This window comes from Pseudocercospora fijiensis (assembly GCF_000340215.1).
Source record: "Pseudocercospora fijiensis CIRAD86 unplaced genomic scaffold MYCFIscaffold_1, whole genome shotgun sequence".
Classification (NCBI taxonomy): Eukaryota; Fungi; Ascomycota; class Dothideomycetes; order Mycosphaerellales; family Mycosphaerellaceae; genus Pseudocercospora; species Pseudocercospora fijiensis.
The window spans coordinates 3,329,726-3,343,500 of NW_006921532.1; the positions used below are offsets into that span (position 1 = coordinate 3,329,726).

Here is a 13,775-nt window from a genome sequence, read left to right on the forward strand (position 1 = left end):
GTATATTAGTAGGTAGATAGGGTAGTAGTAGGTACGGGTAGTATTCGATAAAGAACTAGAAGAAAAGGGAGGAAGGCGGGCAAGTTAGCCTATTACTAAGCGCTAAGCCCTGCCTAAGGCATCTAGACCCTAACTTTACTCGAGCCTAGTTATATACTAATTACGTATAACCTCTTTAGTCCTAATAGCTTTATATAGTCTATAAGCGGCTATCTATTCTAGGCTTCTAGAAGGATATAAATAAGAAGTTTAGCTATTTAGCTACTACGTTAAGTTATATATTTAATATAGTAGTATATAGCCTAGCGTTAAGGTAGAAGTTATTCTTATTCTTTAATAAGGGGCGGCTTAGTAAGCAATATCTCCGGAGCCTAGCGGAGTCGCTATATCTACTAGTTAGATTATCTAGTATCTTCGGATATATTACTAGTACTATAAGGAAGATTACGAGGCCTAGTCGTAACTAGAGGGTATTCTATAACGGCTATAAGCACTTCTATATCCTTAAATTCTAAGGGGTATAGCTACCGGATAGAATACTACTTATTAATAGCCCTTATCCTAGCTCTTATAGTAATAGTCGACTAGATCGCGAGTCTAATAATACTAGCTAATAATCTACGACCTCTACTACCTCTAAAGGTATCTCTAATCCTAGGATCTATATTACTATAATTACTATAATTAAACCGCCCTCTAAGCCTAGCTTCTAATTATACTAACGGCTATATATAGACCTTTACTTATATAATAAGTAGAGCCCTCTCGTACCTTCTCGGCTACCTAATATTTCTACTACCTTACTATCGCTCTAGTAGTAAGAATATAGTTTAATAGGCTAAGCTAGTACGGCTACTAGTAGCTTTAGCTAAGGGTAAACTACTAGCTTCTTATAGTTAGTAAAGGAATATAACCCCTACTAATTGTTAATATAGCGTCTTATATACTTTTAGATAGGGCTATTTAAAAGTACGGCCTAGGCCTGCGAGTTAGTAGCTCGTAGGGGTAGAAAACTAGCCCTCGAAGGATGCAGTAACCTTAGTATCTACTTTAGTAGCCGACTTCGAGAGGCCCCTGCAAATTGGTGGCTTTTGAAGTTCCCTAATGCTTGCTCGATAAGTGTGCAAAAGGCAAAGCCGCCCAGCGCCACTCAGCTTCGTGGACGTGAAGTTGGAATAAAGTTCTGCAAAGCCTCGAAAAGGCAAGAACGAGGGCATCTGCCATCAGGAGAGATCGCATGATTCATCCCTTTCTTCGCTTGATGCCCGCCGCCCTGCCAGGCTGAGGTGTAATCAACGACCTCTTGACTAACAAGGAGACAGCATCTCGTCAACGCCTAGGGCACCACATGCTCCACTAAACCATATCTCGTCGCGCAGCAGCGTCCTCCGTTAACCTTTCAGGCGACCGACTCCTCTCGTAGCACCTTCCATCCCAGACGCCGCCGTTAGCAAATGTCCTTTGACCAGGTCGTGACTCTGCCATTAGATCGCCGTCTTGATACGCCGGCGGCGATGTTGCTGGGGCCTGACGAATCGGGTGGCCCCCGACCGAATAATGCCACACAGCAGGAGTGGTGTCCTCAAATTGGGAGCTCGAGCCCGACCGGCCATGGGACGCACCAGGATGCGCGAGCGACTCCATGCCATCGAGCGTCTGATACCGGCCTTTCATCTTCTGCGCCCGCTTATCCGCTTTCACTTGCTCTTTGTGGGCATTCCAATCCTGAAACCCGCCTGTCACTCGCAAATGAGTGATAACGGTGAAGATCCGGAAGATGCCAACAATGAGTTCCCAGGGATTTATCGCGTCCAACACAGCCTTGTACATCAGGACGCGTGGGCTCAAGGACTTGGAGTGGGATCCATACTCCGTCGAGGAGTAGGCATACCAAAATCCCAACGATAACACAACCATCTCAGCACAAGTGATGGAATTCTCAAGTCCGTATAGGATGTCGTTGTACCCAAATGTGCTGCTAGTCTTGATCACATCGTGATCGAGCAAGATGCTGAAGACCAGACTCTGGAAGAATCGAAGGGCCACGATCAACTTAAAGCACACAAGCTTTGCCAGGCCTCTGCGGACTTTTATCCGGGTTGTCATGCGTCCGTAGAACCGGAGAATTGCGAGCACACAGGCACCAACACCAACGCTGGAAATCACGGTTACCCATAGATGACCAAAACGAGGACTCAGCGACTGGACGCAGTAATGGCCAGAAGCCTGCGTTGCTTCAAGGATGATTAATGACAGCAATTCCAAGACGGGGTATTGGAACACTGCATGTGAGCCGTCAGCAATGTCATTCTGTAAGGGTAGTTTCACACCCAGGCTAAACTCACCAAAACACCAGCTGATTCTGCCAAAATCAAAATTCACAGCTTTGCCTTCCTGGGCTGCTTTGACTGCTTCGAACGTCTCATCGTCGAAGGTGCCGTTCGGTGCTGCGTACTGCAGATACAGCAGAAATAAAGCGCAAAGTCCAAAAGCTTCGTAGAGGTCGCCCAGTGGATCAATGTATGGTGCAATTTCATAGCTTAAGACTTCGAAGAATGCCACCAGAGCGAAAACACAAGGTGCGAAAACCATTCGAATGATCTGACGCTGCTCCTTCGGCGCGCGATATCGTCGCAGATGAGCCGTGCTTATCGAATGTCAGTACCAACATCATAGCATCTTGAGTAAGACTCACATGAGAGTGATGCATATTCCGAAGGTCATTGCTGTAGAAACGCCGGCAACATAGACCATAGGTTTGTGAGCAGTTCCAGTGTGATGAAAGTCCGTCGCGCCTGCTGGCACAGGACAGGTCCCATTGCTAAAGATTCCCATGCTTGTAGCACCGGTACCAAGTGAAGTGAGAGCGGAGCATAGAACAGGCAGAAGCCAAGAGAATGTTGAGGTTGGAGGAATGAATTGCTTGAGTTTGAAGGACGTGCGAATGAGTGCACCTCGAGAGAACTAACAATTACCATATATCTTCTTCCTAAAAGCATGGACGCCTGCTGAGACTTGCATTCTTAGTTAGCAGTGCGACAGAAGCAGATTGTCATGCGAGCCAGCTGAAAACCTCTACGCCGGCGACCGCTACCAGGCAACGACTCACATCATCTGAGCAATGCGCAAGTCAATAATGGCCTCGAGGGCTGAGTGTAGCCAGCATATTCCTGCAGCTTCGCGTGGCAACCTGCAGGTTTGCGCAAGAGTAGCTGCTTTTGGCATCGCGAAGGATGGAACTGAGGGTCTGCTTCGGTGAATCCTTTCCGAGAGGCTTGGTTTGAACATTGACCATTGGTTTTGGAGCCGAGTATACTCGATAGAGATTAGTGCGCCAATCCTTCGACCACCTGGCAGTGCTTGTGATAAAGCTTGTGCCTAGTGAGGCTGAGCATTGCGCATGTTTTACAATGCACTGATGAATGATGTCGTCGAAAATTTGTGGAAAGCAAAGCACTCGCGAAGCAGGCTGTACCCTGCTTGCCTATGCCTTTCAGACGAGCATCAGTATTCGAACGTCTCGTAACTCTTGCCATCACACAGAAACACAGACCAGAGTACAGCAGAGAAGAAATCGCGTCACAGGATTAGAAATTACAACGGAATAAGAAGAATGGCAAGAGATGCAAAAAGCTTGTCGGAGTGTGCAGAGCTCGAACCGACATTATTCCAGTTGAGTCGATGGACCGATGAATCGCCCAACTCGCACATCAACGAGAGGGATCTGCTTAAGGCCCCTTAATGGCCCTCCACTACATCGCAGACGTTGACGACGCTAAATGTTGGTAACAAATGGATGCAAGAAATATCGCTGATGTGTGGCGTGCTCGGATCTCGCAAGCTTCTTGACAGGCTTTCACGTCCTGGAATCTGATGCACTTTTTCGTTCCATCATGCTTGAATGGTCGCCGGGATGAACTGCAATACAAGTTGCAACCACGCAGGGCTTGGAACGCAGATTTCGTTTTGGCGGGTCGTACGTGGCTTCCTTCATCGACAGACATCTAGCCATGTCGAGCTCATCTGAAAATATTGCACGCAAGCTGTGCATAATGCGCACAACATGTGCCTTCTATCTGGGCTTCGCCTTGGAGAAGCCCAATCCTATGGTCAGTCGAGTACAATGTTCGTACGCCGCCAAACCTCAGCCTGCGCTGCGACTATTGCGTCTTCCACTCAAACTCCGGTCCACCACCTCAAAATGTGGCATGGTCCTTGATGCTGTTGTGGCTATTCTTGCTGAGTTCAACCACTCCGTTCAAGAGCGGAAGCATAGATCCAAGCGAGGACGTGGGGGCTCCAGGTCGGTACTCTTGCAATGCTGCTGTTGATATTCTGTCAAATCAGACGTGCAGCCAGCCTTCTTCTTCGTTGATAATCAGTTTGGCTTTCGGAGAGAACGTTGACGCAAAACAGCTTGGCGATATTCAAAGAAGTTGCGGATCCACATGCGCAAAGGCTCGAAAGTGCTGCAGGTCACACGAAAGTCTCGTGCTAATCGTGGAGGTAAGTTTGTGCGTGCTCCGGTGCGGGAGGATGGACTGCGGTAGCAAGGTCGTGCAGGTGGTGCTTGCTTCGGGTAGGGAGTGGTAACTCGGAGGGGTCGAAGACGACCTCGTATCACCGCGAACCTTGAAATTGCGAAATCATGAGGCTGGCGAAGAGTGTCAGCTGACTCTGACGGCGCTGTACAGGCATCGTTAAGCAGTGTTGCAAAAGTCTGAGCAGCGGTTCAGCGCCGGGGATTGTTTTGTCGTCCGAGCAGTTTGCACACTTCACTACCAGGAAGCATATCTGGTTGGTGTACTGTACAGTGCTCGAAGAATACCTTTGAAATTCCTTAGAAATGCCCCCTCCCTCAGACGCCGCGCTAAAGACAAAGGCAGAATATTGGCTGTGAGCTACCAGAACCACAGCAATACCAAGAAGCAGAAAGCAATGAACGAGCCCAGTATGATGCCATCTCTTCTCTTCTTGCTTCCAATCCTCTGCATCAACCCATTGATACCAGGAATCTGTGCGGCAGCTCCTGTAATCCTCCTTTGTATCGATACCAAGCTTTCCCGCTGCAGTGAAAAGCTCTCATTCACAGCATATGCCTGGCTGAGCACACTGTCCGCGACGTTATGGCTGTTGTCTAATCTGCGTCGTTCCTCGAGCATGTATTCCGCCTCCGCTGCCTCGGGGTTGTCTCGTGCTCGGTAGGCATCGATGTCGGAGCGCACGTTGGAGAGGAGGTTGGCTCTTTGTCGGTTGTGCTCGATCTGGCTCTTTAGCCGCGAGAGCTCGGTTCGATGTTGTGTCAATATTTCACGATGTCGGGCAAGATTTGTGGATTTGAGTGCTGAGGGTTGCGCTTCAGAGTCGAGTACGCGCGCCAGTTGTTGGAGAAGGGAGGATCGCTTTTCGAGGATCTCATTGAGCTGCTCTTCTGTTTTGCGTTCATCGTCGGTCGGCTTGGCTGCGATGTCTGTTTGCGAGGCGAATTGCGCGTATGTATGAAATAGGGTCTCTGTCTGGCTGTACTGTGAGCATGATACGGAGATGGCCTTCGACAGTGCTAACGCAAATGCAAATGCAGTTGTTGGAACATGCTGACCTGTGTTTCCTGCGCTCGTGCTTGCTGCCGTAGTTGTGCCCAGCTGCCCATGTTTGCAGTCATGGTCATCTACATATGCAGTCCTGCTATGGATGCTGCTGTGCGATTTCTGTATGAGTCGGTTGTTACAATAAAAACTCAACTGCCTTGATCACATCACGAGACTCCAGACACGAAACCTCCACACGCTCATGCTTTCGCAGCCCGAGGCTTTGCCGAAGGATCCGCTTCGGGGCAAGCGCATTGCCAAGGCCACACTGTGGAAAGTGCAGCACTTCAGTTTTCGCGGAGCTTGAAGCGAAGCGCAATCCAGCGACGACACCCGCGACGATAATACTAACACCACAGCTGTCAAAATGGTACGCCCGCCTACACCTCGAAACCACCTGGAAATGCTCGTCGGACATACTGACGGTGGAATTGCAGTCGTCCGGCAAGGTCAAGGCCGCCCAGCTCTGGGGCAAGAACAAGGATGACTTGAAGAAGCAATTGGATGAGTTGAAGCAGGAGCTGGTCCAGCTGCGCACTCAAAAGATTGCTGGCGGTGCCCAGTCGAAGCTCAGCAAGATGTACGCCCCCCACAGCCTTTTGAGCCGATTTTGAGATACGCACATTTGGACTGTTCCTGCAGCCGCGCACCTTCGCATGGGAAGAGAATAGAGGGTACTGACACGCTTCGTGCAGCCACGACGTCCGCAAGTCGATCGCCCGCGTGCTCACCATCATCAACGCAAACCAGCGCGCTCAGCTCCGTCTGTTCTACAAGAACAAGAAGTACCTGCCACTCGACCTCCGCCCAAAGCAGACCCGTGCCATCCGCCGTCGATTATCCCCAGAGGAGCAGAAACTCGTCACTGAGAAGCAAAAGAAGAAGCAGCGACACTTCCCTCAGAGAAACTTCGCCGTCAAGGTATGATCGGCAACATGGCAAGCGCGGCTGGGCAGCACGGAATGCTAACACGGACATCGCAGGCCGTTGCATGAATTGAACGACATTGACTGCGGCGTTTTTTACGGATCATGGCATGCTTGGGCGCTTGATATTTTCATGGCGAAAAGGAAGGCTGGAAAATGTGGCTCGCCCACTTGAGGCATGCACGGCTACAGTAGAGACCAAGAGAGAAATGGTCAAAATACCTCCAAATCACAATGCGCACGAGAACACCGATCTTCCAGTCCGCCCCTTCCATAATCAATCTGCTTCTGCAATTTCCGCTGCCTGGATGTTTCTTATCACGCGCGACAATGTCGAGGCAACGCTGTTGCTGTGGCCGTGGCCGTGGCCATCTTCGTGTGCTGCTCAGAGGCACCGAGGCCTTGGATGCCCATATGTGAGCATCATATCACAACGTGGAAGTGTGCTCGTAGCTGATCAGATTGTTTGTCTTGCTATCGTGGGTAACGAAGCATCAACTTCGCATTCATTTCGATGGTGACGGCCTTCGCATAGCTTCTGTGGAACAACGTCTCCTAACTTGCCGCTTCTGATGGTGTGCTGCTATTGATACTAGGCACATATCAGGGGCATACCATGTGCCCACCGCACGCGAGCGAGGCGCAGTCGCATCGCTTTACTCAATGCCTGATCTTCGTGGGCCCGATAAGACAGCAAACCACAACAGTGTCCACCGCAAACGCAGCGGCCGAATGCGATTTCCTGCATGACTCCGTCCCAGAACGCTTTCAGGCTTCTTGTTTGCTGCATAGCAGCAGTCAACCCTACGATGTCCTCTCGTGTGCATTGAACACTAGTAGCTTTATCGTCTCAATCGGATACTCTTGACGAAGAGCACACCACGCCGCTGTCGATGCATGGGTATGAACAATCATCGGGCATTCTGGAGATGAGAAACGTGCTTGTCTCCAGCGACAGCTTTTTCACACGATCTTGGCTTTGCAAAACCGTCCCACATAAACGCTGAAACGTCTTTCTTGCCGTTGATGGGCTGTTCAAAGCCCTTCGTTTGTCCGCTTCGCCGTCTTTCATTTGCCGCACGCACGACTTCACCCTTTCTGCAACCTGGCCATCGCCCGTTCTTGCAATGGCGACACCATTGTACATCAAGGGTTTGGCCGCGTCTGGTAAGTTCATCAGAGGCATGGCTCCACGTTACAAGAACAGCTATAGCCCTTCGGTTGCGCATAACACTCAGTGGTTCTCCGCCGTGCTCACGGTCACCATTGCCTAGGCTATTGCTAATACTCCTGCCATTCATCTAGGTCGGGATGCGCCTTTCCACGAGCTTGAGGCTCAGATGGCCAGCAGCGACAAGACAGAAATACGCCTTTCTGGTTCAGAAGCATCAGAGTTCATCTCGAATCTGGCCGTAAAAGGGCAAAACGACCTTGCTGTGTACTCGATTCCATTCGACTGCCCTGACGCGATCGAGCATCACGTTTGTGACACTCCTGGCAGTTGCAACCACAGCATGCAATGTGGCGTTAACTCGACCATGTGGCGACCTACAATGGACCAGAAGATTGACCCAGCCACCGGTTCCTTCGCCTTGTTTTATGGGGCGCATCTTTCGGACGGCCTCGCGCAGCACCTGATCAATTTCATGGTCGAGGACACTGAGAATGTTCGCTCGCAGTTGTCGACACTTCTCCAGGCGTACGGTGACCTCATCGTGAAGAGATGGAAGAAAAAGCTAAGCGCGGACAAACGAGGCAGGATGCTCAGTGATGTTGCTCCTCGAATTTTTGGCAAATGGCCGGTGAGTAACATCCACAACTTGCCCTTCAAAATTCAAGCTGCAATATGGGTACCCATACGCGCAGTCATCATAACTACGTGCAAAGAGAGGATTAAGAGCCCTTATTGACATCTCCACTTTTGCTGATAGGTGACCTTGACACGTTGCCCCAACGATGACTGCTACGACGAGCACTACGAGAGTTGGTCCGGCGGCGAGTGGCTTAGTCTGCGAGACCTTGCCAACGATCCCATGAAGCTTCTTTCCCTCCTTCACGTAAGAACCTCAAACAGCTCGATGTCATGGACAATCTTCGACGTACATGCAGCCTGTAGAGCATGGGCAGCAGGCTACTTTCCAGCTTGGTACAATGAACATTGTGTGACAATGTGCGACGCTGGCTACGGAGAACTGTGTTCCTTTGACGTTGAAGCTACGCACAGATGGGCTATCGTTGGATTTCCGCGAGCATTTGTGACAATCCAAGCTCAGCATGAACTCATGTGCACACTCTTGCGAATTACTCACTCCATTGTCGATGAGTCCCCGCCAACAGGATCCACAACATGGAGTGCTCTTGTGACCAATGGACTTCGAGCTTCTGGGGGCGATGCTGCTTGGAGTTCCTACAAAAATCAGGCTTTCGCGTCTCCTGCGACTTTCAGTTCGAAACTGGTCCTTGACAAAGCAAGAACGCAATTTCGAATGATACAAGATGAGTTCTGGCTCCTGCAGACGGATCCGAGATATTTCCAAGACCTGATACGTTCCAGGAGAATGACCATTGGTAATATTGCAATGGGCATGCGCCAAAGAGACCAGGAGGTTCAAGTTGGTGGACTGCTCATCGACGAGCTGATCACTCGCTTCCATCTATGGTACACCGTTGTCCAGGGTTGTGAGGAATTCCACAACGCTGTTGAGAGGCATGAGAATGGATGCAGACCTGGCGTCTTGCTTCCGTTGGAACTCAGTGCTTTGTTCACGCAGACTAGACATCTCATCACCTCTCGGCTTCGCAAGGCGAGGGACAGCTTTGTGAGAATCATGGGGCACACTGGTTGCGTTGAGGATCACGAGCACGACCAGTTGTTGACTTCAGGTGGCGCAATGCAGCTCGATATCAGAAAAGGCTTGGATCCCTACGCTCCCGCAGGCCGCTTGCAATGGCGAATGCAATGCCTCGCGGCAGATGCTACACATGGTCGGGAACCCATGTATGGATACGCATACGTGCTCGATGCACTGATGCGAGAGGACAGAGAAGCAAAACTCATGGACAAGTCTATGCTTGATCTTCTCGGCGATTTCATGCTCCTGGACGACTTGCATCAGCTGTTCGGCAAAGCGCAGCTCGTCGCAGACCGACAGTGGCAGACTGTCTACTTCGACATTCCGCCCATATACAAGGCTAGCACTTGTAGTGACTGGAGGATGTCCGATGATGAGTGCATGAAGCAAATGAGGCCTTTATTGGCAAAGTTTATTGAACTGCGTTGGCCAAAGGTACGTGGGATACCCGGTCGTGCGTTTCTGCATGTGCCCTTAGTACCCGTGTCGTATGCTAACGTCTCGAATAGTCGCAAGAAACGAAAGATGTCGCTTGGCTCGAAAGAGCTATAGAATGCCGCCAGCGTCTTGGAGACCTTTGGAAAGGTATCAAGTCCCAACGAGCGCGCTTGGCACTGACTGGTTGCCGAGATCTTGCTGTCTCCGTTGCGACCTTTAAAGCGGCAATATCATACGATACTGAGCCGGAATATCTGACACTGGTCAATGAAGAACGCAAGCTATACGACCTTGAGCGTTCCCGGATGGCTGCTGTCGCTAAAGCTGAACTGCTACAAGCTGAGGAGCAAGAAGCTGTATGGAAGTCTGCTCTCGAACATGGTCCAGTATGCCACAAGCAGACCAAAGCGAAAGCCAGGCGCGTAAATGGCATGACCCAGTCGTCCTCGAGCGATGAAAGCACGATCGAGCGCAGCTCACAACCTTCTTCTACCAACGAATCCTCCCATGCCGAAACACACTTGCAGACGCTGAAGGTCAGGAAGGAGAGTCTTTCTGTCTTCCGAAAGATGTTCTCTCCTGCTGGAGCTCAAAGTGATACCCGATGGGTGCTCTTCGTCCAAGCAATGGTCGACGCTGGCTTTAAAGCAACAGAGGCCTCTGGTTCTGCAGTCAACTTCAGCAACGGCTCAGGTAGCATCTGCTTCCATAGACCCCACCCGGAACCAACCATCGATCATATCATGCTGCATAATATGGCTCGACGCTTGCAAAAGTGGTTTGGTTTCAGCTTAGAATCTTTTGTCGAGAGGAAGAACGAAGGCTGATCGCATGCTCAAGCATTGCGTGGATACATTCAAGGTGGCTAGTTTGAGGTCGCTGAACAGGATGCAACATTCATGAGGAGCCAATGTCTGCGGCCAAGGATGAAAGGAATGTTCATTTCAAGTGTTCTGAAGAATGGGAAATGGCAGCGTGGGCGAAGACGAAGTGGCGACATGATGAGATAGTCGCACTTAGGAGCGGAAGCGGCCTCGCACCAAGTCAAGACCAAATATTTTGTTGCGGGGAGAGTTATGTCGCCTGAGAATTAATCGATTGCGGGGCTAGAGACCCAATGTATCTACGTGAAGTGTAGACTGCAGCACATGCTAGACCTCGTCGTCGTTCGCGTGCCTTGCTCGCCAGTTCGTGCCATGGTGGCGTCGAATGTCTCCCAGGGCTCACGTTCAATCCGGAGATGGAGGATTGCCAGGCTGAGTTACGAAAGTCAGCATAATCATCTACGGTATTCCGAGCATGAACGGGATACTCACGGTCAGGACCCCGAGAAGGTTGCCAAAGGACCCAAGAATACCAGTCACACCGACGTTCGGATCGGCGACTCCTGCGACTGTGCCAATGATGTCGGATCCCAAAGTACCAATCGGTCCACTTCCCAGATCGAGGTTATCGAACGCACCGATCGGTCCAGGGCTATGTCCAAGCATCACGTCCGCGGCCTTCTCGCTGATCATATAGATGGGGATCGTAGGGTAGTAGCCAGGCAGCGTTGGCCAGACTGAATTGTCTACAACGCGAAGCCCATCGACTCCATAAACGCGGAAGTCACCATCTACCACTGCCAAAGGGTCATTCGGAGCGCCGATTTTGGCAGTGCAACCGCAGTGATGCCCCCAAGCGTAGTTCTTGACCCACTCCACAAGCGCAGCTCCCTGAAGCTCGTCTGGCGGTGTCTCGACTGTGAAGGTGCCATCGAGCCCAATGACATCGCGGAAGATATCACGACCGCGCTGAATACCTTCAGCAACGGCCTGTGCATCAAGATCGCCGCCGACCGCGAAGCTGTTGAATCGAATCACTGGCATATCAAGCGGGTTCGTGGAGCGAAGCGTCACTGTGCCAGCGTTGTTTCGCGACCGCACCTTCAAGACGACGTAAGTGAAGTGCTGAGCGTCCAGAACGGCTGCTTTCGAGTACCCTCGGTAGTAGCCTTGGAAGTATGCCGGGACGGCGACGATGAACACATCTGGTTTCGGATCGTCGTTCACTGATGAGCTGAAGGTGGTACCGATCGCCAGCCCGTTGGATGTGTAGGGGCCTTTATCGATTGGGGTGAGTCCTCCTTGAAATTGCTGGAGGCATGGATCTGGACTTTCGTAGTTGTACTTGCAAGGAGCGAACAGCGAGAAAGGAACATCCGATTTGCCGACTACGCCAACCTCGTAACGATCCTGCAGATTGCGGCCAACGCCTGGAAGATTCACAATTGTAGGGATCCCGAATTGAGCGAGCTCATCTGCTGGTCCAATACCGCTGAGCTTAAGGAGTTCTTTCTAAGGCTATCAGCATGAATCAAAGCACAAGGTCGCGAAGTGAGGCGTACTCGGAGTCTCAAAGGTACCACAGCTAACAACGACTTCTCTTCTGGCATAGGCGTAACCTGGTGTGCCTGACTGTCCTGTTGAGAGTGGCGAAGCAGAGTAAAGATACTGTCCATACAAATATTGGACGCCAACAGCCCTTGGCTTGTGGCCGCTTCGGTCGATCAAGATCTTGGTTACGAAAGTATTGAGCTGAACGGTAAGTGGGTATCCCTCTTGTACGGTTTGTTTCACAAAGTCGACCGGGCCTGTCGTAAATCAGCTTGACTAGGAACGACAGAGCTGGAAGGTTTACCTGATCGTAAACCCGTTGTTGGGTTGATGGAGATTGGTATCTGCCAAATGTTCACATCTTGATCACGCGAGCGACCAGGCGCATTCAAGTCTGTCGCGAGAATATGTGCAAGTCCAGTGGCCAGGTTCAGCACGCCATCGATCAGGCCCTTGCCCATTGCCTGAGCAGTGGCCGCCACAATGGCCGCCAACTTCAGATCTTGGGCAATCAATGTCAGTGGAGTAATACCAATTTGAAGCCATCCTTTAAATCCGTGTCCGACAACCGAGCTCAGCTGGTACCGGCAATTTTCGAGCTTGATATAGTATTCTCTCATGACCTCAGCGTTCCACGAGGAGTTTCCAGTGATGGCTGCGATTTGGTCCCAGTCATCCATCCAAGGCGTTACCATTGCCATTGCATTCATCTGAGCGCTGCCGCCCAGAGCGCTGCCTCGAGGATAGTTGAGACCAATGGGCTGAGCACCGGCAGGTGGGCTCGGACCAGCGTAAGTACGGCCGTCGGGGAGGAGGTAGGTCCAGTTCCCATATGGGGGAGGGTATCCACTGTAAAGCGCATTGCCATACTTTGGATCATTCGGTATCCGGTATTGGAACTTCGGATCATTGTATTGATCACCTCTTGGGTATGGGTGACGTTCGACATTGTACGCCTGTACTGCGTGTTGGTGATTGGCATCGATGATGCATCCCATTACTCTGACCTACCCACATCTGCTCCGGGAGCTCCGATGCTCGAGGATGAAAAGATGGAATCTGGGTATCCAAAAAGCCACTCGTGTCCTGGCCAGCTTCTATGAGCAGAACTTGGAAGCCAGCACGAGCAAGTCTGCATGCAAGTGGTGCACCACCAGGCCCACTTCCCACAACGATGTAGTCGTATATGCCTTGCTGATATGGACTTGAGCTCGAACCTTGACGCTTTTGGTGACCACGCTTCTCGCCATGCTTGTGTTCATGCGGTTTGACGAAAGTGACGGTCAAAAGAATGATCGACGAAAGATATCGCAGAAGCATCCTCCCTCTAGGACCGTCCGGTCGGACACGAAACGAGTGACTGAGAAGCGAAACCAGCGAAAACGAGTGACAAGAGTGAACTCTCTTTACGAGTCCAGGAGTGAAGTCTGACTATAGAGATGGATGCAGGTGTAAAGGACAAGACCTAAACGGAGGAACGAACATTGAGTGTTCCGGCGTCGGCCAATGCAGCGAGCGACAGGATAGAGCAGCGATCAGGATAGAATGATGGTGATCACTATAAGACCAAACCTCGTATACGTATAGACACTGCCA

The 13,775-nt window shown here is 50.9% G+C and overlaps 5 protein-coding genes across 5 annotated transcripts; 2 read left to right on the forward strand and 3 right to left on the reverse strand.

Moving 5' to 3' along the window:
• Positions 1 to 1,356: 1,356 nt before the first annotated feature.
• MYCFIDRAFT_129501 (seven transmembrane receptor protein) lies at positions 1,357 to 2,640 on the reverse strand (the record flags this gene model as incomplete). The annotated part of the gene is made up of 1 exon (XM_007924089.1): positions 1,357 to 2,640. A coding segment is annotated over one exon (1,284 nt), but the record flags the coding sequence as incomplete, so codon positions are not given.
• Positions 2,641 to 4,762: 2,122 nt separating this feature from the next.
• Positions 4,763 to 5,662, reverse strand: MYCFIDRAFT_54958 (uncharacterized protein; the record flags this gene model as incomplete). Its single annotated transcript, XM_007921927.1, has 2 exons — positions 4,763 to 5,516; positions 5,600 to 5,662. The coding sequence occupies 2 exons, from the start codon at positions 5,660 to 5,662 to the stop codon at positions 4,902 to 4,904; spliced, it is 678 nt and encodes a 225-aa protein (XP_007920118.1). The 3' UTR covers positions 4,763 to 4,901.
• A 266-nt stretch (positions 5,663 to 5,928) lies between these two features.
• MYCFIDRAFT_48154 (uncharacterized protein) lies at positions 5,929 to 6,766 on the forward strand. Its single transcript, XM_007921825.1, has 4 exons — positions 5,929 to 5,958; positions 6,026 to 6,168; positions 6,284 to 6,509; positions 6,572 to 6,766. The coding sequence occupies exons 1-4, from the start codon at positions 5,956 to 5,958 to the stop codon at positions 6,581 to 6,583; spliced, it is 384 nt and encodes a 127-aa protein (XP_007920016.1). The 5' UTR covers positions 5,929 to 5,955; the 3' UTR covers positions 6,584 to 6,766.
• MYCFIDRAFT_169623 (uncharacterized protein) lies at positions 6,625 to 10,898 on the forward strand (the record flags this gene model as incomplete). Its single annotated transcript, XM_007922978.1, has 16 exons — positions 6,625 to 6,978; positions 7,007 to 7,064; positions 7,111 to 7,190; positions 7,222 to 7,311; positions 7,355 to 7,415; positions 7,444 to 7,503; positions 7,556 to 7,708; positions 7,753 to 7,773; positions 7,820 to 8,229; positions 8,270 to 8,316; positions 8,354 to 8,393; positions 8,446 to 9,834; positions 9,876 to 10,579; positions 10,614 to 10,665; positions 10,709 to 10,813; positions 10,854 to 10,898. The coding sequence occupies 16 exons, from the start codon at positions 6,625 to 6,627 to the stop codon at positions 10,896 to 10,898; spliced, it is 3,669 nt and encodes a 1,222-aa protein (XP_007921169.1).
• Positions 10,899 to 11,087: 189 nt separating this feature from the next.
• Positions 11,088 to 13,499, reverse strand: MYCFIDRAFT_26591 (uncharacterized protein; the record flags this gene model as incomplete). Its single annotated transcript, XM_007921574.1, has 4 exons — positions 11,088 to 12,136; positions 12,191 to 12,436; positions 12,484 to 13,048; positions 13,191 to 13,499. 4 exons carry the CDS (start codon positions 13,497 to 13,499, stop codon positions 11,088 to 11,090), a joined length of 2,169 nt encoding a protein of 722 aa, XP_007919765.1.
• Between the last annotated feature and the right edge of the window lie 276 nt (positions 13,500 to 13,775).